This window comes from Aulostomus chinensis, chromosome 4 (assembly GCF_037954235.1).
Source record: "Aulostomus chinensis isolate RoL2024-O1b breed Wild chromosome 4, RoL_Achi_v1.0, whole genome shotgun sequence".
Classification (NCBI taxonomy): Eukaryota; Metazoa; Chordata; class Actinopteri; order Syngnathiformes; family Aulostomidae; genus Aulostomus; species Aulostomus chinensis.
In genome coordinates, this window is record NC_141323.1 from 9527406 (window position 1) to 9548990 (window position 21585).

At 47.8% G+C, this 21585-nt stretch overlaps 1 protein-coding gene and 1 long non-coding RNA gene across 7 annotated transcripts in view; one reads left to right on the forward strand and one right to left on the reverse strand.

The window, feature by feature from the left end:
• LOC147262606 (thyrotropin-releasing hormone-degrading ectoenzyme-like) overlaps nucleotides 1-21585 on the forward strand; it is a 129453-nt gene that overhangs the window by 12174 nt on the left and 95694 nt on the right. For all 6 annotated transcript variants that reach the window (XR_015112427.1, XR_015112426.1, XM_086201627.1 and 3 more), the window contains exons 3-4: nucleotides 2884-3160; nucleotides 14461-14587. Coding sequence is in view for 4 of the 6 variants with exons in the window: in XM_086201627.1 (XP_086057753.1) it covers nucleotides 2884-3160; nucleotides 14461-14587 (404 nt within the window). In the remaining 2 variants the exon portion in view is untranslated. The remainder of the gene's footprint in view (nucleotides 1-2883; nucleotides 3161-14460; nucleotides 14588-21585) is intronic.
• On the reverse strand, nucleotides 8116-20486 carry LOC147262607 (uncharacterized). The gene is made up of 3 exons (XR_015112430.1): nucleotides 20336-20486; nucleotides 8757-8888; nucleotides 8116-8220 (listed from the first exon to the last, which is right to left on the reverse strand). It is a non-coding gene; the product is annotated as an uncharacterized LOC147262607 (long non-coding RNA).

Genomic DNA, 21585 nt, shown 5'->3' on the forward strand with positions numbered 1-21585 from the left:
GTGTGTGTGTGTGTGTGTGTGTGTGTGTTGTCCGGGGCAACGCTGTGGGCTTGGCTGTCACTCAGGATTACAATGACAACAAACATTACCTTGGCATTGGTACATGTGAGCTGTCATGCCACACGTGTGTGTAGGGATTCATTGAGGTGTGTGTGTGTGTGTGTTACACCCTCTATCTCATCCCTCTCAGGTTTTCCCCATGATTCTCCCTCTCTATCTGTCGCTCTTCGCTCTGTTTATTACTCTCCTTCCTTTACCTCCTCCCTCCTTCATCTTTCCTCCCTCCTTCATCTCTGTTTCTGTCCTCATCGTTCTTCGTCTTCACCCGTCACTCATCTTGTTCGTCCACTTCTTTGTCCCTGTCCTGCTCATCTTCCTCTCCTCTCAACTCATCCACCTCGACGAGTCGTTTTATCTGTCAGTATTTTCCAGCTGCTCCTCATCCTTCCTCTCCACTCTCTTTCCGACATTCCTGTCTGTCATCCCCTCCTTCATGGCGCCCCTCTATTTTCCCTTCCTCCTGCTTCTTCCTTCATTTGCAGTTTAACTCTCCTCCGCTCAGTATCTCATTTGTCACAGTTCATTCCTCATTCTTACAGATGGAGTTTTTGTGGCCTTTTGACTCCTCCTGTTTGGCCTTTCTTTCCATGAGCAGCTGAACTGTGGGGCTGCAGTCAGGCGTCAGGCTTGGTTTGCGTGGTGCGTGGCTAACATCACCGTCTCCCATGATGTCAAAGCCGGGATCCGCCCACTCAAATTCTTTGAGAATATAATCTGTAACTATGTAAAATGCCTTTGTAACTTAGGCTGCATTCAGACCACAGCTGCCACTGGTGCCTCCACCGCTTGAGCGCTGGTGCTACTGGGAACCAGCGGGATCCGTTTGTTGTGGCTCAAGCTTTTTGAACATTTGAGGGAGAACAAACATGTCGCCCCCTGTAGCTGCTGAATACCAAACTCCATTCAGAAAACAGGCATTTTAAAAGTTGTTTACTTGTTATCTTGAGGGAAGACGTGACAGGACTTCTGTTCATTCTTTGAACAGCCAGCATCGTGATGTCGTTACTTTGGCAGTGTTTTGATTTGTTTCTCACTGTTGAATCAGTAAAATCTGCGTTGGGGCTCGTTCAGACTGTGACACTCACATCATCTCATCCTCATTGCTCAAGTTCATTTCTCTTTTGTATCTTTCATTGTACATCGTGTCATCTCAGCCCCATCTCCATCTCACCCGTCTGTCTCCTCATCTCCATCCCTCCTTTCTCTCTCCTCTGCGCTCTAGCTTGTCTGCCTCATGTTCCTCTTCCTCCTAATCCCCAGCCCTTTCCTCCTTCACCATCATCGTTCTCTATTTCCTCCTGTCTTCATCTCTGCCACTGTTTTTTAATTCTTCATTTTCTTCTTCTGCTCTGGTCTCTTCTCCTCCCTCTCTTGCCTTTCATCTCCCCCTCCACAAACACCGGGACTCAAACGCCGGCGAGTGATAACAAAGTTAGCGGAGGGATTATTTCCTGGAGTTTTACGTCCTCTTGTGTTCGTCAGCTGACTGACAGGCCCACGTCACAAAGCTCCGATAGCAAAACTTTCAACTCAGCTTAAACAAGTCGCGAGGAATCAGAAAGTTTCCGGTGTTTATTGTGGATTATCTCTCAGTGAAGCCGTTTTTCAGACTGAACAAGAAGGAGACGTCTTCCTGTCTGCAGACCTGTCGACTCCGACTTCAGAGGATTAGCTTTTAACCCCTTGAACTCTGATTCCACCTTCAGCTTCTCCTGAGCTGCGTTTGGAGGGTTTAGACAGCAGCGTCACACTTCCTGGTCGGATTTACCTCAAACCTGAGCTGGACATGTGAAAGCAAACAGGAGATGAGGGTGATGATGATGATGATGTCAGCTCAGATGCACAGTGACAGAGGTGCTATGGTGAGATTGTTGACCCAACACATCAGACACAGCCAGGTCACCTGGACCAGTAAAATCTCTCAGAGTTCTTCAGGTGGTTTTTATCGTCTGATGTCCAACACTGATCTTTCTGGGTCGGTTCTGATGTTCTGTCGTCTGGGCCACGTAAAGTCTCGGGTATTAAGGTTTATTTTATTCAGGTTCTCTATTTTTGGTTCCGCTTGACTGCACTATCTCTCTATATTTTGTTCCGAGGATCTTTTTCAGCTTCTTCCTTCATGTATTCAAGGCAAAAACAACGTAGCAAGATTTTGAGTGACCTTACAAGCTGTGACGCTCAAAAACTCTCAGAAAAAACGAACTAAAACGCCTTTATCTTGATATCCATTTCAAGAATCAACAGTTTTTCCCGTCTTTGTTCCCAAAAGTATTTCATTATTAACTTCCTGTTTTGTTTCTTGTTTCTTCTTTTCTAAGAGAATGAATCAATTAAGTAAATTTTTCTGGGGAAAATGCAGCTTGTTACCCTGAAAAGAAATGTTACAAATAATCAGTTTACATTTCCCTGCGCCTCTACTTACCAGTGCTTCGTCTCACCTGTCTGGTTCCTCCCACCTGTCTCTGTCTCCCCTCACCTGTCTCTGTCTCCTCTCACCTGTCTCCGTCTCCTCACACCTATCTATCTCCTCCCACCTGTCTCTGTCTCTCCTCACCTGTCTCTGTCTTCTCTCACCTGTCTCCGTCTCCTCACACCTATCTATCTCCTTCCACCTGTCTGTCTCCTCCCACCTATCTATCTCCTCCCACCTGTCTCTGTCTCCTCCCCCTATCTGTCTCCTCTTACCTGTCTGTCTTTTCTCACCTGTCTGTCTCCTCCCACCTACCTATCTCCTCCCACCTGTCTCTGTCTCCTCTCCTGTATCTATCTCCTCCCATCTGTCTCTGTCTTCTCTCACCTGTCTCTGTCTCTGTCTGTCTCCAGCTACCTGGCGGTGACCCAGTTCAGTCCCATCCACGCCAGGAAGGCCTTCCCCTGCTTTGACGAGCCCATCTACAAGGCCACATTCTCCCTCACGCTGCACCACGACCCCCAGTACACGTCTCTGTCCAACATGCCGGTGGACAGCAGCTCCCTGTCTGACGAGGACGGCTGGGTGACCAACCGTTTCGCCCGTACACCCCGCATGTCCACATACTACCTGGCCTGGGCCGTCTGTAACTTCACCTACAAGGAAACGCAGACCGACAGTGGCATCATGGTTAGTGACACGCGTGCGCACACGCACGCACACGCACACACACCTCTCAACAGTGCGAGGGTGGTGGTCCTCCTGTACCTGTAGCGGTCAGTTCCCTGCAGGCTAACAGGTATCATCCTGAATGCGGCGAGCCTCATCTCTTTATAACCTTGTGAACCAGATGTTTGAGCTAATTGGCTCTTTGGGGAATCCAACGAGCACACAATAACTTTCAAACTGGTCCAGGATCAGAGGAGGCAGTGAATGTAGAAATATGCACTCCTGTTGGCCATGTTAGCAATATGCTTACTTACAGGTCTCAGGTCACATTTTCAGTGAAAAACTGCTGCTCAGATGAGAAGTGAACGTCTGTCCGCACCATGTAGCCGCTAGCTTGCTTGGTTTGTGAGACAGCTAAGTGTCCATACTCGCTTTCTTTGATAAAATGAGACTAAAATTGAACCAGCAAAGAACCTACAAAGAGTCAGGATGACACATTCACAGCTGCGCAAGTTTGGGTTCTGAAAAAAAAGAGTCCCTTTTTTCTCATTGAATCAGCAAAACTACATGTACACTCAAGCAGCAGCATGTTTAACAGAGGATGATGCGTAAAACACCACATGCAGATTGTAACTTGTAAAGCTTTGAGTGCTTCAAGCTGGTGAAGCGCGTCACCTTTCTATTAGCGCACACGTGTTCTCCAACTATAAAGACGACAAGGAAACCCAGATGTCCCAGTTTCAGTGGAGACGTGAAAAGCCTGAAAACCTGATCTGAGCTTGTCAGGCGATCTGTGCGCACACTCACAATCTGTAAATAAATACAAAGAAAGTCACAAGCACTCGCTGACGTCTGTAGCGCAGGAGATGTTTCCATGGAGACGATTAATGAGGTTGTGATGTTCTTATTGTAAAACTATTCTCACAGTTTCAGGTATCTTTGCATGTGAGCGGGGGTTTCTTTGAACCTCAGAGTACACATGCATGCCTTGTATATCTTATTTTTGATTTCAGGATCCAGTAACACTTTCTGATCCTGAGGCGACGGTTTATCGTCCCTCCAACGACCTTTTTATTACCATAACCTCAACATCACAAGTTAATTATTGAATTATCGTGAGATAACGAGACCTTTTCCTCATGATGACAGGTTAGTTAACTGTTTAGTACGACCCAGTTACTTAGTTACAAGCTCAGTTACTCTAAATTCATTAAAGCGTTGTGAGAAACTGGCTTAATTTATCCCTGGCAGTGATGCGCACTAACCAGTGAGTGAACTTGTGTTCTGTCATGAGTTCATCAGCTGGTTTAACTGTTGTCCTGTCGTCAGAAGAAAACCAGCTTCATTTACCACAGGGAAAGCAGGTTGCATCATCTGGTTCTCTGGTTCTCAGCATTATCGGTTGAGCGGCCTTCTTGAGTTAGCATTCATGATAGTTAGTCAGCTCCTTACCCCCATCTTCTCAGCGAGGAGTTAATCAACCTCTCTTCACAAGGAAATGTTTATTCCCTCAAGATAACGAGTTCATTAGCTCGTCATCCCGCTGTTCTTGAGATGATGTGATGGGGGCTCGTTCTACCATTCATTCTACCTCGGGAAAACGAGCGTAGCTGTCGTGACAAGACACAATAATTCAAGCGAGATCTTGAGATGACGACATGAAAAAGTCCTGACGGCTTCGGTGATGGCTGAATATGTCCTGACGTGAGATCGTTGTGTGTTTCATCTCAGTCGGATGAAGATGAACTCATGACATCTGCACTTTGGTCGTCGTGGTTCATCCCACCAAGCCAGCTGTGGCCGCCTCGAGGCTCCCCACTGGGACGTCTTGCTGGTTTTTGTGGACGGTCTCAGGTCCTTTCTGGGTCGATTCCTGACACCAGAAACCTGACTGGAGCTCTCGAGTCGAGAGTGAAGCTGCTTCAGAGTTGGTCTGGTCCATCATGGCGGCCAGAGTCCCAGTCAGAATAGTCCCATCTTCCTTTAACTACTCCAACCTTTCTCTCTCACACACACACACACACACACACACACACACACACACACACACACACAGGTTTATGTTCTGGTACAAGGACAAATACATGTACGACCTTGTTTTCTCCTCCTCCTCCTCCTTCTTGTCCTCCTCTTCGCCTTCTTCTTCCCCTCCTCCGATCATCTCTCTATCAGTGTAATTACAGCTCATCCATCTCGTCTGCCAAAAATTCAAGGACAACACACACACACACACACACACACACACACACACACTCACACACTCACTCACACACACAAACATTGGCTGCCAGTTTCTCTTGAAAGAAAAGCTGTTTAACGACAAATCATATCTGGGTCATAATATTAGTAATAACTGTGAGTGTGTGTGTGTGTGTGTGTGTGTGTGTGTGTGTGTGTGTGTGTGTGTGTAGTCATATTAGAGAGGAATCAGGCTCCCTTCCGTCTTTATTCTTGTCTTCTCCCACACTTTTATCATCAAAGGAGATTAACAGACAACAGCACTTACGAATGGCAGCCCCACCCCCCCCCCCCCCCCCCCCCCCCCCCAGTTTGGGAGCTCTACAGGTGAATTGGTCTCGTCCTGTTCCTCCTGTGTTCCTGGCTCTAGGGTCTAGTTTCTGCTTTTATGCCTCTGTGTGCAGTCCTAACAGACACTTCGTTGTGGTTTATCATAATGTATTAGTTCAGGGTTCTCCACTACCCTTTCACACTGAAACACGTGTCAACCCGCGTCTGCTGGCCCAATGCCGAGCAAACGCGGGTCTGAGCTCCCGCTGTGAGGCCGCGTGCCTGTGTTTTTCTCTCTCGTACGTCATCGCGCTGACGTCATCATGACACGTAAAATTGTGCCGTGTCTCAAAATGTGGTGATGTTCCAATAAATCTCTGTGTCCAGTACGGTTCCAGAAATCTCCTCTTCACCGCGAATGGCGAGCAGCTGGCGGACATCAGGATCTTGCCAGTGCGCTGCCACGATTGATAAAAAGAAGATGGCGGTACAAGTTGTTAATCAACACGGTGGCGCCTGCTCAGTTCACGTCAGGGTTCCTGGTTGGTGGGCGTTCCCCAGCAGAGATGAACTCACCTGAGATCATCCACATGGAACTGTTAGAACAACAGGAGTGGAGTGGCGTCTGGGGACATCAGCAGGAGACTGACCTCATGGCAGAGGCCCAAACTTGATTGACAGATGAGTCAGCAGCTCTCACAGCCCAGTTTTATTAATTTGTTTTTTTCCAGAGCTTCCACAATGACAGCCTGACAGGCGGCACAGTGACAAAATCAGGATGCGACAGGAAGGTCGCGGGAAACCTGAGACGACGCGGGTTGTCTTTGCACACTGCAGGCGAGCCGAGCAGAGCCGCTAAACACACGGGTCGCTAGGAGGGTCGCCGGACGCAGGTCAAAATGCTGAGTCGACCCTTTCAGAGCGCTCAAACACCCGTGTGGACCCGCGTTTTCGGTGCAGTGTGAAAGGAGCTTCTGATGGGCCGGAGCGCCTGCAGGTGTGCCGCTGATTAATGTGATGGCTGTGATGCTGATTTGAAGAGTTCGTCCATGAAGGCTAACAGAGCAGTCGTTTTTGTTGGTGGTGCATGAGGTGCTGATCCCGCCATGACCATGACCCCAGTGTTCCTGTGGTCTGGCTGGCATCACTGACTCAGACTTATCAGCTTACAGGAGTTGTGATGTCGATGTCTACCAGCCGCACTTCCTGTCTCTGGCCCGGCTTCACCCTCATCCTCACGTCCCTGTTTCAGCCTGAAGGCAGCACTCACACCACAGCTAGTTAGCTCTCTGAAGCGTCTGTCCCTCTGTCCCTCCGTCTCTCCATCCCTCTGTCATTCCCCAAGACTCTGACAGAGACATTTATCCCTGACATGATAACCTCCTGGTAGAGTACAAAGTACTTCTTCCCTGACATGATAACCTCCTGGTAGAGTACAAAGTACTTCTTCCCTGACATGATAACCTCCTGGTAGAGTACAAAGTACTTCTTCCCTGACATGATAACCTCCTGGTAGAGTACAAAGTACTTCTTCCCTGACATGATAACCTCCTGGTAGAGTACAAAGTACTTCTTCCCTGACATGATAACCTCCTGGTAGAGTACAAAGTACTTCTTCCCTGACATGATAACCTCCTGGTAGAGTACAAAGTACTTCTTCCCTGACATGATAACCTCCTGGTAGAGTACAAAGTACTTCTTCCCTGACATGCTAACCTCCTGGTCGAGTACAAAGTACTTCTTCCCTGACATGCTAACCTCCTGGTCGAGTACAAAGTACTTCTTCCCTGACATGATAACCTCCTGGTAGAGTACAAAGTACTTCTTCCCTGACATGATAACCTCCTGGTAGAGTACAAAGTACTTCTTCCCTGACATGATAACCTCCTGGTAGAGTACAAAGTACTTCTTCCCTGACATGATAACCTCCTGGTAGAGTACAAAGTACTTCTTCCCTGACATGATAACCTCCTGGTAGAGTACAAAGTACTTCTTCCCTGACATGATAACCTCCTGGTAGAGTACAAAGTACTTCTTCCCTGACATGCTAACCTCCTGGTCGAGTACAAAGTACTTCTTCCCTGACATGCTAACCTCCTGGTCGAGTACAAAGTACTTCTTCCCTGACATGATAACCTCCTGGTCGAGTACAAAGTACTTCTTCCCTGACATGATAACCTCCTGGTAGAGTACAAAGTACTTCTTCCCTGACATGATAACCTCCTGGTCGAGTACAAAGTACTTCTTCCCTGACATGATAACCTCCTGGTCGAGTACAAAGTACTTCTTCCCTGACATGATAACCTCCTGGTAGAGTACAAAGTACTTCTTCCCTGACATGATAACCTCCTGGTCGAGTACAAAGTACTTCTTCCCTGACATGCTTATCCAAAAACAGTGAGCAATGTAGTTGAAGTAGTAACTAGCAACTTTGTGGCTAACGATGCCACAGGTGTACCAGTGGCTCGTGGTTGTGTGCTTGCTGCTGTCTCACCTCGAGTGTCTCCAGTTATCCAGGATCCGTTTTATGGCTGCAGCCAACATTTATTGTCATCATCCATCCATCGTTTTGTCTGTAAAATGTCAATAGAATTAAAAAAAGCAGCTTATAAATTTCCTGATCAGTTCCCTGGAGCTGAGGTTATGTGTTGTGTACCTGAGTGACCAAATGTGGATCAAATCTGGATATTGAAGAGTCTCGAATCAGCGAGTGTTTGGTATTTGGGCTTGAAAAAGCCTGCAATAATTATCCAGTTATCAGAATCGCTTGTGGTCATCTCATCTTACTCATGGCAATAAAACACGTGTCAACAAAATATTTGAATAATTTTGGAACTGTGATTGAAAATTTCACTTCATTCTTATTCCTGCTGAAGAGCTGTGAACAGCTGATGGCCCTCGCCAAGATTTACCAGACGCCGTTGTGGATCCGTCAGTCAAAAACTTTTGAATTGCCGCAGAAAACCACATTTAAATGTCTTTTTATGGTTGAAAACAAGAATTCAGATTGGAATACTTGATAAACATAACGTGGTCTCATCCAAACATGAAGAAATCCTTTCCATCTTTCAGATGATGGGAGCCTCACAAACTGATGATGACAACTCACCATATTCTGTTTTTGTTCCTTTTTCAAAGCGTTCCTCGCTTCTTTCCAGCGTCGCGCTATTGTCAGTCTAATGTGTCTGTTCACATCTCTGTTCCTGTAATGAGACGCGTTCCCTTCAGGGGCCGTTCAAATCTGACAAAGAAAACAAACAAACAAACAAACAAACAGCGCGTGATGACCCACTGAGCCGCTCTCGGTTCAACAAAGCCTCAATCTTTCAGCCATTTAGCTCATTATTCCTTCATCTTCTGTCATCGCGGCATCAGGAACAGAGCGCTTGTGTTTATTGAGCAGCTAATTGCTGCCTGAGTGTGAATGTGAGCGGGTTTTGTCTGCAGCGTCTGTCCTCCAACACAAGGTGCAGGCTCTGTAGCACACGGATGATCGAGATCACCCTGAAGAAAGGTCTCATTCGTGATGTGCTGTGAAAACAGCAGTGCTAAGAGGTTTGACGTGTTAGCGGAATCATAAACGGAGTTCTGATGATGTCTCACTCACATTCTACAAAGAAATTATTATTCATGTATGATTCATGTCTAAAAGCAGGACCCCTCAAAGTAAGTGTGCAAATATGTATACGAAAGTGCAGGTAACCATGGCAACAGTACTTCTGCTCCATGCAAATGTTCCAGTTGCTGTGTGAGTGAAACACATCAAACTGCGAATGATGAAGAGCAGCATCAGCTTCATTGCATGTCAACAGTCAGGGATTAAAGGAGGTTCTCGCCGGGAGAACTTGGAGGACCCGCGGGGTCCGTGTTCCTGGAAATATGGCCGCCTCAACATAGAAAACATTAAATATGAAAATACTCGACAGTCTCGACTCGCAGGGTATTTTGTGCAATGATTATGAAAAAATGGAACTCATTAAAGGAAAGATTAAATTCTCAATTTTCAATTGAAAGGAAAAACAACACCGTTTCCTTGTAGGTGCTTCTCTTCTTCTGTCTCTCAGCGCGACAGCCGGCTCCATGCACAACTCCCACTTTCAGGCAAAAATAAGAGAAAATTCATCCAAACGTTTAAATGGGATTTACGTGCAAATGGCTTGATACTTGGGTTTTCCCTTTCCTTCCTGGTTGGTCTTGTTGACATTGACGGCTGCTATCCTCTCTAGTTCTGTCTCACGGCGGTCAAAGTAATGATGCAAGTGGACAGCTGTGTGCCGGCCGCTGCCGCCGTCATGGGTCAGTGGTGCTTGTTTGGGGGGGGTGACAGTCTGAGGCCTCTCGATCTGAAAGTCAAGGACCAGCCCAGACTCGGAGGAGAGCGTGTTGTTGTGCTCTCTCTGCACTCGTATCAGTTACTAAACCATCCATCAAATTACCGTGGCAACCGAGCGTCCATCACCCCATCCATCATCCAAGGGCGACAGACGGAGCGACAGAACGCAGCGAGGGATGTCACGGGCGAGTGGAGAGATAACAAGGAGGGGAGAGAGAGGGCAGGAGGAGGAGAAGCAGATATTAACTGAGGGAATATTTAGTGTCGCTACCTGTCCTGGCCTGTGTGAGTGATCCACCGGGAGGAAATGTCACCCTGCCTTCCTAGCTTGACTGGCTCTGATTGGCTGATGTCGTTGTGTCCTGATGGGAGTGAAAGGAAGTTTTCGCGGCGTCTACCTGAGCACACCTGTAAGAGTCCCGGCATACTTAAGGAGGAATCATCGCTTCAACGTCTCCGAAGGATTTTCACAAGAAGTTAATCAAAGATGAACGGAAATGGAAAGGAGACGCTTGGAATGGAACACTCATTTTGTGATTGACAGCATTTTACATCACAGTCAGCAAATTCTGTAAAGTTTTGATGTTTGATAGTTGAGTTCAGGACTGCAGTTAAAAGCCTCAATGTTGTTATTAATAATGAAGGAATATTTGACTTCGGTTGTCCTGGCTCTGGTGGTTCTCCTCCTCCGATGTTATGAGGTTTGATTCATTTGATCTGGGTTCATAACTGTGGTTCTGACCCAGTTCTTGATCGGTCACACTTGCTAACACACATTCAACGGCCTCAGCCTCCAGAGTTGCTGAGCTGCTCCGACTTCCTGGTGGCCGACAGTCATGTGACGATGTGATTATCACCTCATTCAGGTCGGCAAACCTCCGTTTATCCGTCTATTCTTCAGAGCAGAGCAACATGACGGACAAACATTCACGCCTTGGACCAATTTAAAGTTTCCACTTCAGCTGTCCTGCATGTTATTGGCCTGATGGAGGGAAATCTAGACGGACAGGGACACAACATCCACCCGAGCCCGGCGCGGCGGCCAGAGAGCTAAACACGGTGCACACAGAGTCACGGTGCAACAGTTTTAGTTTGGTTGAAGCAGCAGATTTCAGCCCTTGGAGACGAGGTGAATGTGTATATGGTGATTCTTTGAAGTGAGAACATCACACCCCCTCCTCCCTCCTTTGAAAGAGTAATGCGTCCTGGTTTCTCTTCACCTGGGAGAACACGACTGGAGGCGTTCCAGGGATCCTCGGGAGATGATGATGCTCAATTCAGCAGCTCGCTGTCAGAAAAGGAGCTGCCATTTCAATAAAGCCTCCACTTTCTGAGAAGATGTTCCCTCTGATTGCCACCACCGCCATGCTGGCAGATGAGCTCTGGGGGGGGGGGGGTGATCCTGCCTGGGGATGTGAGTGGAGGGAGAGGAGCTGTAAGTGGATCTGAGTCTTTCCTGTGGTAGTCATGTTTACTAATGGAAGTATCAGAGGTTTTAACAATACCGGCGGTCGCTACTGTTGCATAATCTGCATAAGCCTGTACCTGTTTGCTGTGCTTCCACCTGAACATCCCACCTGTTACTGTACGTCGTCCCCAAAGACTAGGAGGTAGAGAGCCACGCTACTTAGCTTAGCATAATCAATACTAGTGTTAGCATAGCTTAGTCAGGACGGAGCAAGTAAAGCCACCTCAAATACAGGCAGTGTCTTGAGGGTACGATTGAAGTGCTACTCCACCCAGGAAGTGTATTTTAATAGACAAGTACTCCCTAACAGGACTTTCACAGATGCTTTTTTCCCCTCCTGCATCACTTCTTTGTGGCTCCAGAGTGCAGAAAGAGCCAGCTACGTACAGCAAAACTGTCCGGAATAATCCAACTATGTCCTCAGTAATCCACAAACAATGTGGTTGGTGATAAAAAGTTGAACACTTGTGATGCTGCGCTAGTCGGTGCTGAATGCAACCAGCTGGTGTGTGGCTGGCTCTTCCTGCATTCTGGGGTCACAGAAAAGGTAATGCAGGAGGGGAGAAACTTCTTGGTGAGCCGATTTGCGAATATTTGAAAGGAACAATGTACATTTTTGAGACTTATTGCTTAAATAATGACCACCATATATGGGAATGATTTCAGCTGGTTCAACCCTGAAATAGTATGTACAAGTACTTAGTAGAAGCAGGAGTAGGAGTACGTAAGGTGACTTGGATGTTGCTGCTGCCAACCAACACTTGGTTCTACTTTCCGTTGGCTCCAAATTTCATGTGAACCCAGTTTGTGTTTCAGTTTTGAAGCGCAAATGCAAACAATGGAGTCAACAGATGAACACAGGTGCGGCGTGTTCCCTCACACACGCTGTAATTAGTGTGTGAGGCACTCAGCCTCCGTCCTGTCACGGCTGCTTAGGTCTTCATTACACTCCAAAGACTCATAACGTTCATCGTAACATCGAACGACCAAAGTGCGGATAAAAGAGGCGGTTAGTTCTGCTTCAGCTGGAAACACTCGAATACAACAACCTTAATGTTTGTGCAGTTTAACGGCAGCGTTGACGTGACCGTGCAGACTTCCAGCCCTCAGAGTGTCACTGCTGCAGTGCCAAGGTGTGTGTGTGTGTGTGTGTGAGTGTGTGAGTGTGTGTGTGTGTGCGTGTGTGGTCCTCCAGCTGACAGTGAAGTGGCTCCTACACTGTAACCAAGCACATACATGCATATCGATCAGTGACATCACCACCACCCACTGCCGCCACGGTAACGACTGACAGCGGCGGTGGGTGGTGGTGATGTGATTTATCTGGACTGAGTAGACAAACACAGAGGTGAATGGTTGTGTAACACTTTGTCCATCAGTGAAAGTTGATAGTGGGTTTACGCTGAGTGTGCAGTACTCAGCTGTAATTACTCATTAATTAATGCTCTTTTTGACTCAACCTCCCAAATATCAACATCCGTCTTTAAGTTAACACCACCACCAGTAGGGAATTCTGTCAACTAACAGTTAACTAGGCATTACTAACTGTTACGTGAAGTGTGAACATTGTGTTATTAAATGGGGGTTCAGAGTTGATGAGTCGTTGCTATGACATCACAGATATTACCCATCAATACGTCGTCAAGATTTGATAAAGCGTAATAACGGCGGACATTCAGACAGGAGCTCTTTGCAGCACTGGAGTCGATCATGACTCTGCTTGATTGTGTGTACACGAACGTGAGCGTACACACAGCAGCCTTTTACGTTGGCGTGGCCATGGTTACCGTGGCAACTCTCCATCACTGTCCAGTTTCATCGCTGCTGCTGCATTGCATTGTGCAGGGCCCCTGAAAATAATAGGACTCTCTGAACCACGGCGTGGCGGGTGGGGTTGTATGGATCGACAGCGTGGAGCTGCTCTCCTCCAGGACAATCGCAGACGTGTTTGTTTGGAGTCGCTCCATGTTGTTGAGTTCTGTCCGTTGTGACATCATCACGTCTGAGCCTGAGTTTGTTGTACCGTCTGTCAGCGTCCTGGCAGCAGCAGCTGCTGGCAGTAACTTGAGTTTGATCGCCATCCTCGCTGTCATGTCAACAATGAGGTCACCATCGAGGTCACTGCACTGCAAAAGCCTGCTGATAGACACGGAGCAGTCATGTGAGCGGGCCGTATTGATTATTGATCAGAGCTGTGTGAGTGTCTACACGTGCATAAGTGTACTTGTACTGTATGCACTGCACATTTACAGCCAAATGACAGTTTGTTGACATGATTGCAGTCGTCTGAATCGGAGTATCGAGCAGCAAACGGGAACGCCTTCCTCCACGTGACCTCATCACACACCGCCGACCTGAAACCAACCGAGTCAGCGAGTCCTCAGACTCAGACGGCTGCAGTTGTTTGTTCTGCCATGTCGAGTTGAAATTGGTTGTGCAGAGATGAACCTCCTGGTGAGAACATGGAACCGTTGGTAGACGGAACCAAGAAGTTGAAGAACTCCCCTCAGTTTGATTGTAAAAGAGCTGCAATGGTTTCTGGTTTGATTTTCAGTCAGAGGAACATCAGAATCCCCCAAAAGTCAAACTTCCTTTCATTTCCCCCTCAGTGTGTGAGAGTGGATGTTTTTCTTCTCGGGCTGTAAATCCATTTCTGGGGCTGGAGATTTCAACCTAAACTGGACCTGACTGGAGTCTGGAGATGAGCATGATCCTGATTGAGTCGGTCTCTCGCTGGACTCCACCTGCCAACACCGCCAATATCTGCTGCACATTTGGAGGGAAACGTTATGTCCTTCTCTCTGTAGAGTTGAACTGCAGCTGACTGTGTTGTTCCCTCTAATATACACCTTCCTCCCGGTGTAGATTTGATTGTAAACTGCTGAAGGTAATTTTATTTGTCTCGTTCCCTCATGTTTTCTCCCGGTTATTCTGTTTCCTCTCGCTGCTTCTCTTCTTCCATCCATCTCTGTTAAAATCACCCTGATCCAATTTTCCCATCCTCGGTTTCAGATCCGTCTCTATGCTCGGCCGGATGCCATTTCCAGCGGAGCCGGCGACTACGCGCTCCACATCACCAAGAGGCTTCTGGGATTCTACCAGGACTACTTTAAAGTCCAGTACTCACTGCCCAAGCTCGGTAAGGCTGCAGAGATCTTCCTGTCCTTCCTCGTTGTTTGGTTTCTCTTCCCGTGATGTTTGATTTCCTGTCAGCTTTCATTAAAGAGGAAATCACCTCCCTGCTGTTCAAAGTAGGAAACAACTTCCTCTTCCTGGGTCGAGCGCTTTTAGGACGCCTGCCAGATCTTTGTCCTTCAGACAGTCTCCTCTGCCTCTTCAGTCTGGACTCAGATCAGGCAAACAAACCCTCCGTTCTATCTTTGGTCCTGAGTTTGTGTTTTGTGTCTGAATCAGCCGACGACAGTAGAAGACGGTTCTTTGTGTTGATTGGTCGGATGTGTTGGGGAGCATGAGCCGCACAGGTCCTGATGCTCTGATGCAGCCAAACCTGATTTTCTAACCTCCTACATCAATGAATGAATATGTTGTTGCAAAAATCTGTCTTTTTCGTACCTCATAAATGTTTATGTTTTTAACGGCCGCCAGGTCATGTGACCCAGGGACTCCAGATCAGGACTAGATATTAGATCTGGATAGGAGGTACAGGGCACTCCTGTATTTCATGTGCATATCTGGGTTCAAAATTATGTTTTGTTTATGTACTGGAACAAATTCATTGTGACAGCTCCTCAGTAGGTCATGTGACCCAGGGACTCCACACCAGGGCCCCATATCAGTATTGGACTGGACTTCCTGGAGGCGACTGTGATGTCACCAGGCTGGGTTTGATCCCTCGGACTGACATGGCGTCGTGTAGTTGTCTGACGTAACCTTTGGCTGCGTGCGGCTGCAAGTTGGGTCACTCCTGATGTGTCTTGGCAGAACTGACGCTCATCCAGAGATCTCAAGTTGTTTCACACTGCTGATACTGTAGAACATAGATCAGCGTTCTGAAAGCGCCACATAAGAGGGGAACCCTCCCAGCAGCGTCTGTCCCTCCTCATTAGTCAACGTGTGGCGCCATGTTTGTTTATTGTTGCCCTGCTCGTCCAAGCAGACCGGTCCAATCCCATCTCCCTCTCTCTCGTCTCCCGTCTTCATTATTGTTTGTATTTTACACGCCAGAAACAATTAGCCGAGTGGCGTCGGTGGGTTTCCTCCCTCTTCTTCTGCCCCCACTTTGATGTGATCACTGTGGCTCCGTATTGTTGATGTCAGACACTTCCTTCCTGTCCCCACTCATCCATCACATTAGGAATTCACTTCCAGTCAAGGCCTCCTGGTTGCTGCCCTCCGCTCAGATTAGCCCTGACATTTACTTCCTGACCTTTAGGTGATATTAAGAGGCCGTTCCATCGCTGAGCTAAAGTTGATGTCACACCTGGTGGTCCGGACGACTTCACCAGGCTCTGGGGTCAATCGATCACTCTGCCAGCCTCTTCGCTGAGTTAACCAGAGAAACGTATGTTTGCTTCAACTTCATCTGGTTGTTTAACCACCCTGGGAAATACGTCATGGATCCTTCCAGGCCAGATCGTCTCTCCAGTTCTCCATCAAACTCTCCTTCATTTAGTTGTCTCAAAAGGTCTGATTGAGTGTGGACGTCACATCAGGTGTGGAAGGTGTGGTTAAACTGAGCTGAGACACAGCCGTTGAATAAATGAGCAAACTAAAGGGTCCTGCTGTGAGTGTTGGGAGACCTCAGACACTTAAACACCCCCCTTACTTCCCGATTGATCATCGAGCCATTAACATGCCAACAGAATGGGAAAGCTTGTCACAGTTTCTCATAACCAAGAGAGACCTGGTCACCTCGCTTCTTTAGTCCTTACAACTGTTCAAAGACTAATTGATGAATTAATAATCGTCAGTGACAAAAAAGCAGCAAATCCTGATATTTAAGAGTCTGGAGCCAGCAAATGTTTGACTTCTGTACTTGACAAAACATTAAAATCCAATTAGTTCTGATCCGCTGACCTCATAGCAGAAATGATGGGAAGCCACAATGCATTGTGGGTGATATTCCTATCAGAAGGACCAGGCAATTGAATTTACTCCAGCATGTCAACGCTTTAATTGGCCCCAAACAGCCTGGCGCTCTGCTGCGAAGGTCCACTGTGGTACGGCGCCCAGGAGGAATCACCAGGCAGGGGACATCAACTCATGCGTCTTTCCAGAGGAAAGTGAGTGTAACCAGCTGGACGGAGGCCGAGCGCCACCTCGCGCCCCGGAGGTGGACAGGCGTCATCAGCAAACCGGTCCAGCAGTAGTAGACAGTGAATAGGCAGCACAACTCAGAGGTAGAGTGGTTGTAGAGTAACTGAAGGGTCGTGGGTTCGATCCTTGCTTTTCCCTGTTCAAGTATTCTTGATCAAGACACCGTGAGTGGAGTGGGCTGGTGAATGAGAACACGCATTATGAAGCACTCTGAGTACTGTTAAGGAGGAAAAACTCCAGTCCTTTTACCATTTTTACCAGTTATATTGTGTGAAGCAGCTGTAACTATGGCAACGGTGCATGTAAACCCACTGTAACGTGAGCTAAAATTCCTCTGTTGCCCCTGTGGAGAAATGTTCTTTGGACTGTTAGACATAAAACATTCAGACATATGCAGTACTTTCATACATATACTGCAGTCCACATGTACAAATACACGCCTGCTGAAAGTGAAGACACGTCAACTCTTATGGCCAACGTCTACATTTTGGTGTTTAGGAGCCTCATGGACAAGGCAGGAATGACTAAAACTGCTGCAGGTCACCAGAAACTGGCAGAAAGAAATAAGAATTGCTCAACCAGACGACTTCAGGCTCGCCACTTCACTTCCTGGAAGCACCAGGGAGGCTCACGCCACTCTTGGCGCTGACCCGGTGAAGGGTTGTAGAGATAATCCAGGACAGAGATGTGTATTTCCTGGCTCTGTTCCGTCAAAACAACTCCCAACATGGAACCTGGTCTCACCTGGGTGTCGCCTTTAATGTGTGATTGACAGGCGTAATTAGTGTTTAAGCTCCTCGCCTCCCGTGAAGTTTTGGACGGCGCCAATGACACACAAACATTCTACTGAGAAGACGAAGGAGATGAAGATGTAGGAGACTTTCCCCCAGCACTCCTCTAAATCTGCATCTCCACATGATGGCTCCTGTTAGCACCGTGTGTGTGTGTGTGTGTGTGTGTGTGTGTGTGTGTGTGTGTGTGCGCGCACGCGTGCTGATGTTGACATCAGTCTTCAGCCGCCACCACTGCCAGCTCGCTCTGGTCATGTGTGTGTGGTCCCAGAGCCTCAGGGCTCCATCTGTTGTCATGCAGGGCATGGAGCTCCCCGGAGAGCCACAGAAATGATGAGGCCAGATCCAAGAGGAGGGGAACAGAGGGGGAACGGCACTGTACAGACACACGATGACACGGATCATAACAATAAAGACTGAGAGTCGGAGATGTTTTAGGCCATTAGAGACGAGCCCGAGGACGTCCATCTGTCTGTCCTTCACCTCACAGCTCAATATCTACATCAGGAGTGGCTATAAATTTGATGTGAGCACATTAAACCCCCCCCCCAGAGGATGAATCCTAATTATTTTGGGAGCTACATTACATTTTTCTCCGATCTGAGAGGTCACCTCCAGATGTGGTCACCTGAAATGTGACGCCATCCAGATGAGAAATGGTTGGGAAGGGCAACAGTCAGACTGCTTCCATATCAAACTAGCACTCACTGACAGGAGCCTTGAGGTCACAAAGAGGTTTCATTTCTTATCTGGGACTCCAGAATGTAGCAAGAGCCAGCCATGTATACTTAGCTTGGAGCTAACAGTCACTTACTGCTAGCAACAAGTGAAGTGTCTCAGTCACGTCTGGTTACGAGCCCTGGTGTTCATTCCAGTCTCATCCACGCCTCAAACCACCTCCTCATGCTCTTTGGTTCATAGATTTGTGCGTCTGCACTGAACTTCCTGTTGAGGTGCTTGTGATTTTACATGTTGCTGTTCAGTGAATGAAGGCATGGACCGTTCCTGTGGTGGTGGCCTGGCTCACGGCCGCGTGGCTGTGCAGCGATGAAAGGGGTTGCTGGTTGGTTGCTCGTGTCCTTCAGCAAGATGGTGAACGACTCATTGCTCCTAAGGGTGGAACCTACATGGCGTCCTCCACTCTGAAGAATTCAGAGTCCCAGGGTAGAAAAGCACTTCATCAGTAGTTAAACCATATACCCTTTTATTTGCCCCCTGAGGATTCTCACCTGAGTCTCCACTGAAATTAATTAAAATCAATTTCGAGCCAGTAAGAAGTGCCGCCTGCACATGCAAAGACAGATGAGGAGGCTAAATGAGGGGGCTGAACCGTGAGCATGCTGGACTCAAGTCAAGTTTCAGCTCATTTACTGATTAGATCTTCCAGCAGATGAGTCCAAGTGGAGCCTCCGCGCTGCTGCACAGGAAATGACCCGTCCATCCGAGCAGAAACTGAACTCCAGCTTCCTGTCATCTCTCATCTCTCCTTCCTCTCTTCTTCTCTCTTACCTGGAGATACCTGAGCTGCCTCACCGTCGGGAGGCTCAGTCCTCCTCCCCTATCCAGTGCTGAATTGCAGACAGTTGAAGTAGCAGTAGCGGGCCTCTCCGGGCTCCCATAGAATTCTGATGAGGTTGCATTGGAGCAGAAATCTTGCGGCAGCCGAGCGCGCTGAGGCTCAGGTGATCCGTCCGCCTGGAGAGTTCGACTGAGTGTGTCTGAGCGTGTGTGAGGGAGCACGCCAAGTGGACTAATGTGTTCTGTTGAGTTCTGGCGCCATCTGGGATCCACGGAGACATGCGGACAGCGCCGCCTGAGGTCCAACAGACATGCACGCCCAAACACACACACACACACACGCACGCACGCACGCTCACACACACACACACACACAGGCATTCCTCTGCTTGTGCGTCTTTTCTTTCTTTTTCCTTTTTGTCTCTTGCTCTCATGCCGTCGCCTCAGGCTAACACACAACAACAGATGGACTGAACCAAAACACACATGAATACACACAGAAACACACACACAGAAACACACACACACACACACACTGTCTCACACACACACACAGAAAAGCAGACACACACACACACACACACACAGACATGGAGCTGCAGGCCAGTCAGCTGTCTGCCCGCTGCTGAGGCAGAGCGCTGAAGTCAGCCGCTCCGTCCACTTCACTGGGAGCTGTTGGGAAGAATTTCACATTTCTATCCGATAAAGAGAGCGAGACATCTTCTCGTGCTCTGCAGCCTCCTCACTGAGCAAAAGAGCCTCCAAAAGCACAGAACTTTACTGAAAATTCTGGAGCCGGTGCCAACTGTCAGGAGATACCAAACTGGTAGTGCCTGAACTCCAACATTGATGTGGCTTAGAAAATCAGTCTGTTCATGGAGGCTTTCATGATGAATGCATGGATGCAGAAAACATGGCTGACACTTTGATCACACGTTAAGTTTGAAAACAACAACCAGACTTGTTTCTCTATGAAGTCTGAAGAGTTGAAGCCAACATGAACATCGTCCTCCATCGAGAAACAAGAACTTTTGATCCCATTCTGTTTATTCTGCTGATCAGAATTTGAGTCTTTCCTAACTTATCACAGGCGGCGCCACGCTCCAGTGTCACCATGCTGGAGGTGTTGCTCAAGACTTGACACACTCAAATCTGATTGGTTGTGTCTCGCCGATCGTTGGATTGTGTTTTGAAATTATTTGCGCATTGATTCCTATTCTCATTTCTGATGGCAGCGTTCATATTTTCCATCAAAGAGTTGAAACCTAACAGACACAAGGAATGCCTCCCAGTAGACCTACCTGAGTACGTGGTTGCAGCAGCTGATGACGTGACATGGGCGCCGCCACGTTTGTTTACATCTGATATCATAGACCGCCATCTCAGGACGCTAACTGCTCTCAGATGATCTTTGACCTGCCGGGAAAATCTCAAGGACTTCTCCACCACATCTTCCATCTGCCCCTTCCTCCCCTCCATCTTCCTGCTCCACTTCACTCCATCCTCGCTGACTCTAGCTAACTCACTGACAGCTAAGCTAACCCCTAGCCAGCTAGCTTAGCTTTAGCTCGAGCTCACTTTCAGCCCCGTTCTGATTGTCTGGTTCAACACTCACTTGAGGGTTTTTGTGTTGTGGCTTTAAATCTGCAGCCTCCCTGAGGAGGGAAGCAATTTCAGCCCATCCTCCAGTAAACAATCAGATCCAGTTGTGTGTTTTAGCGGCTCTGATCAGCTTGTTAGTGCTGTAGCGGATGTCGTGTCCTCGGCTGAAGTGTCTCTGTGAAATCAATTCACCTCGGTATCTGGCCGAATCTCCGACTCGCGGCCTCATCTGTGACTGTCGTCCTCCAGCGCCTCGGAAACAATCCCTTTAAACTCCCCTCAGAGGACCGCCGCCGTGGTTTTGGCTCGGCTTTGCTCGCTGCTGGAAATGAATTCCTCACCTCTGGCTGTTTCCCAAACGGCTTTGAAACAGAGACGGTGTCCTGAGGAGACCCGGCGTTAATCCATTCTGTCCCCTGAACTACAGACCAACCTCCAGATTACCTTTTAGCAGCGAGGTCAGTGAGAGAAATGGTTGCTAAAAGACTTTGGAAAAAGATAACGGTGATAAGATCTTTATTCATTTTCAGCTCGCTCTGTGCCAGCAGCACAGAAACACAGTAAATGTACTCGGAGCATCTTTAAAGGACAGAGAAGTACTCCGAAAACTCACAACCTCTGCTTACACTTCATCTGTTAGCAGGATTACACAAAAACTACCAGAACAGCTTTCAGGAGGAGCGGAGGGGCAGGAACTCAGAGCATTCAGATGCACACTGAGGAGTTCTTATTCATGTTATCATTCATCTTTGATGATATCAAGATTGAGACTGAAGGCCTAATAAATGTAGAACCTTCCCGCCGCTCACTTTGTTTCTACTTTCTAACCAAGTAAATTAAAAGTCTTGAACTTCCAGACCTGCGTGATCTTGATCTTCTGGTGCCACTTCGCCATGACGGTGAATCTTTAACAGAACCAATTAAAAACATTTAATCAGCAAACTGTCGC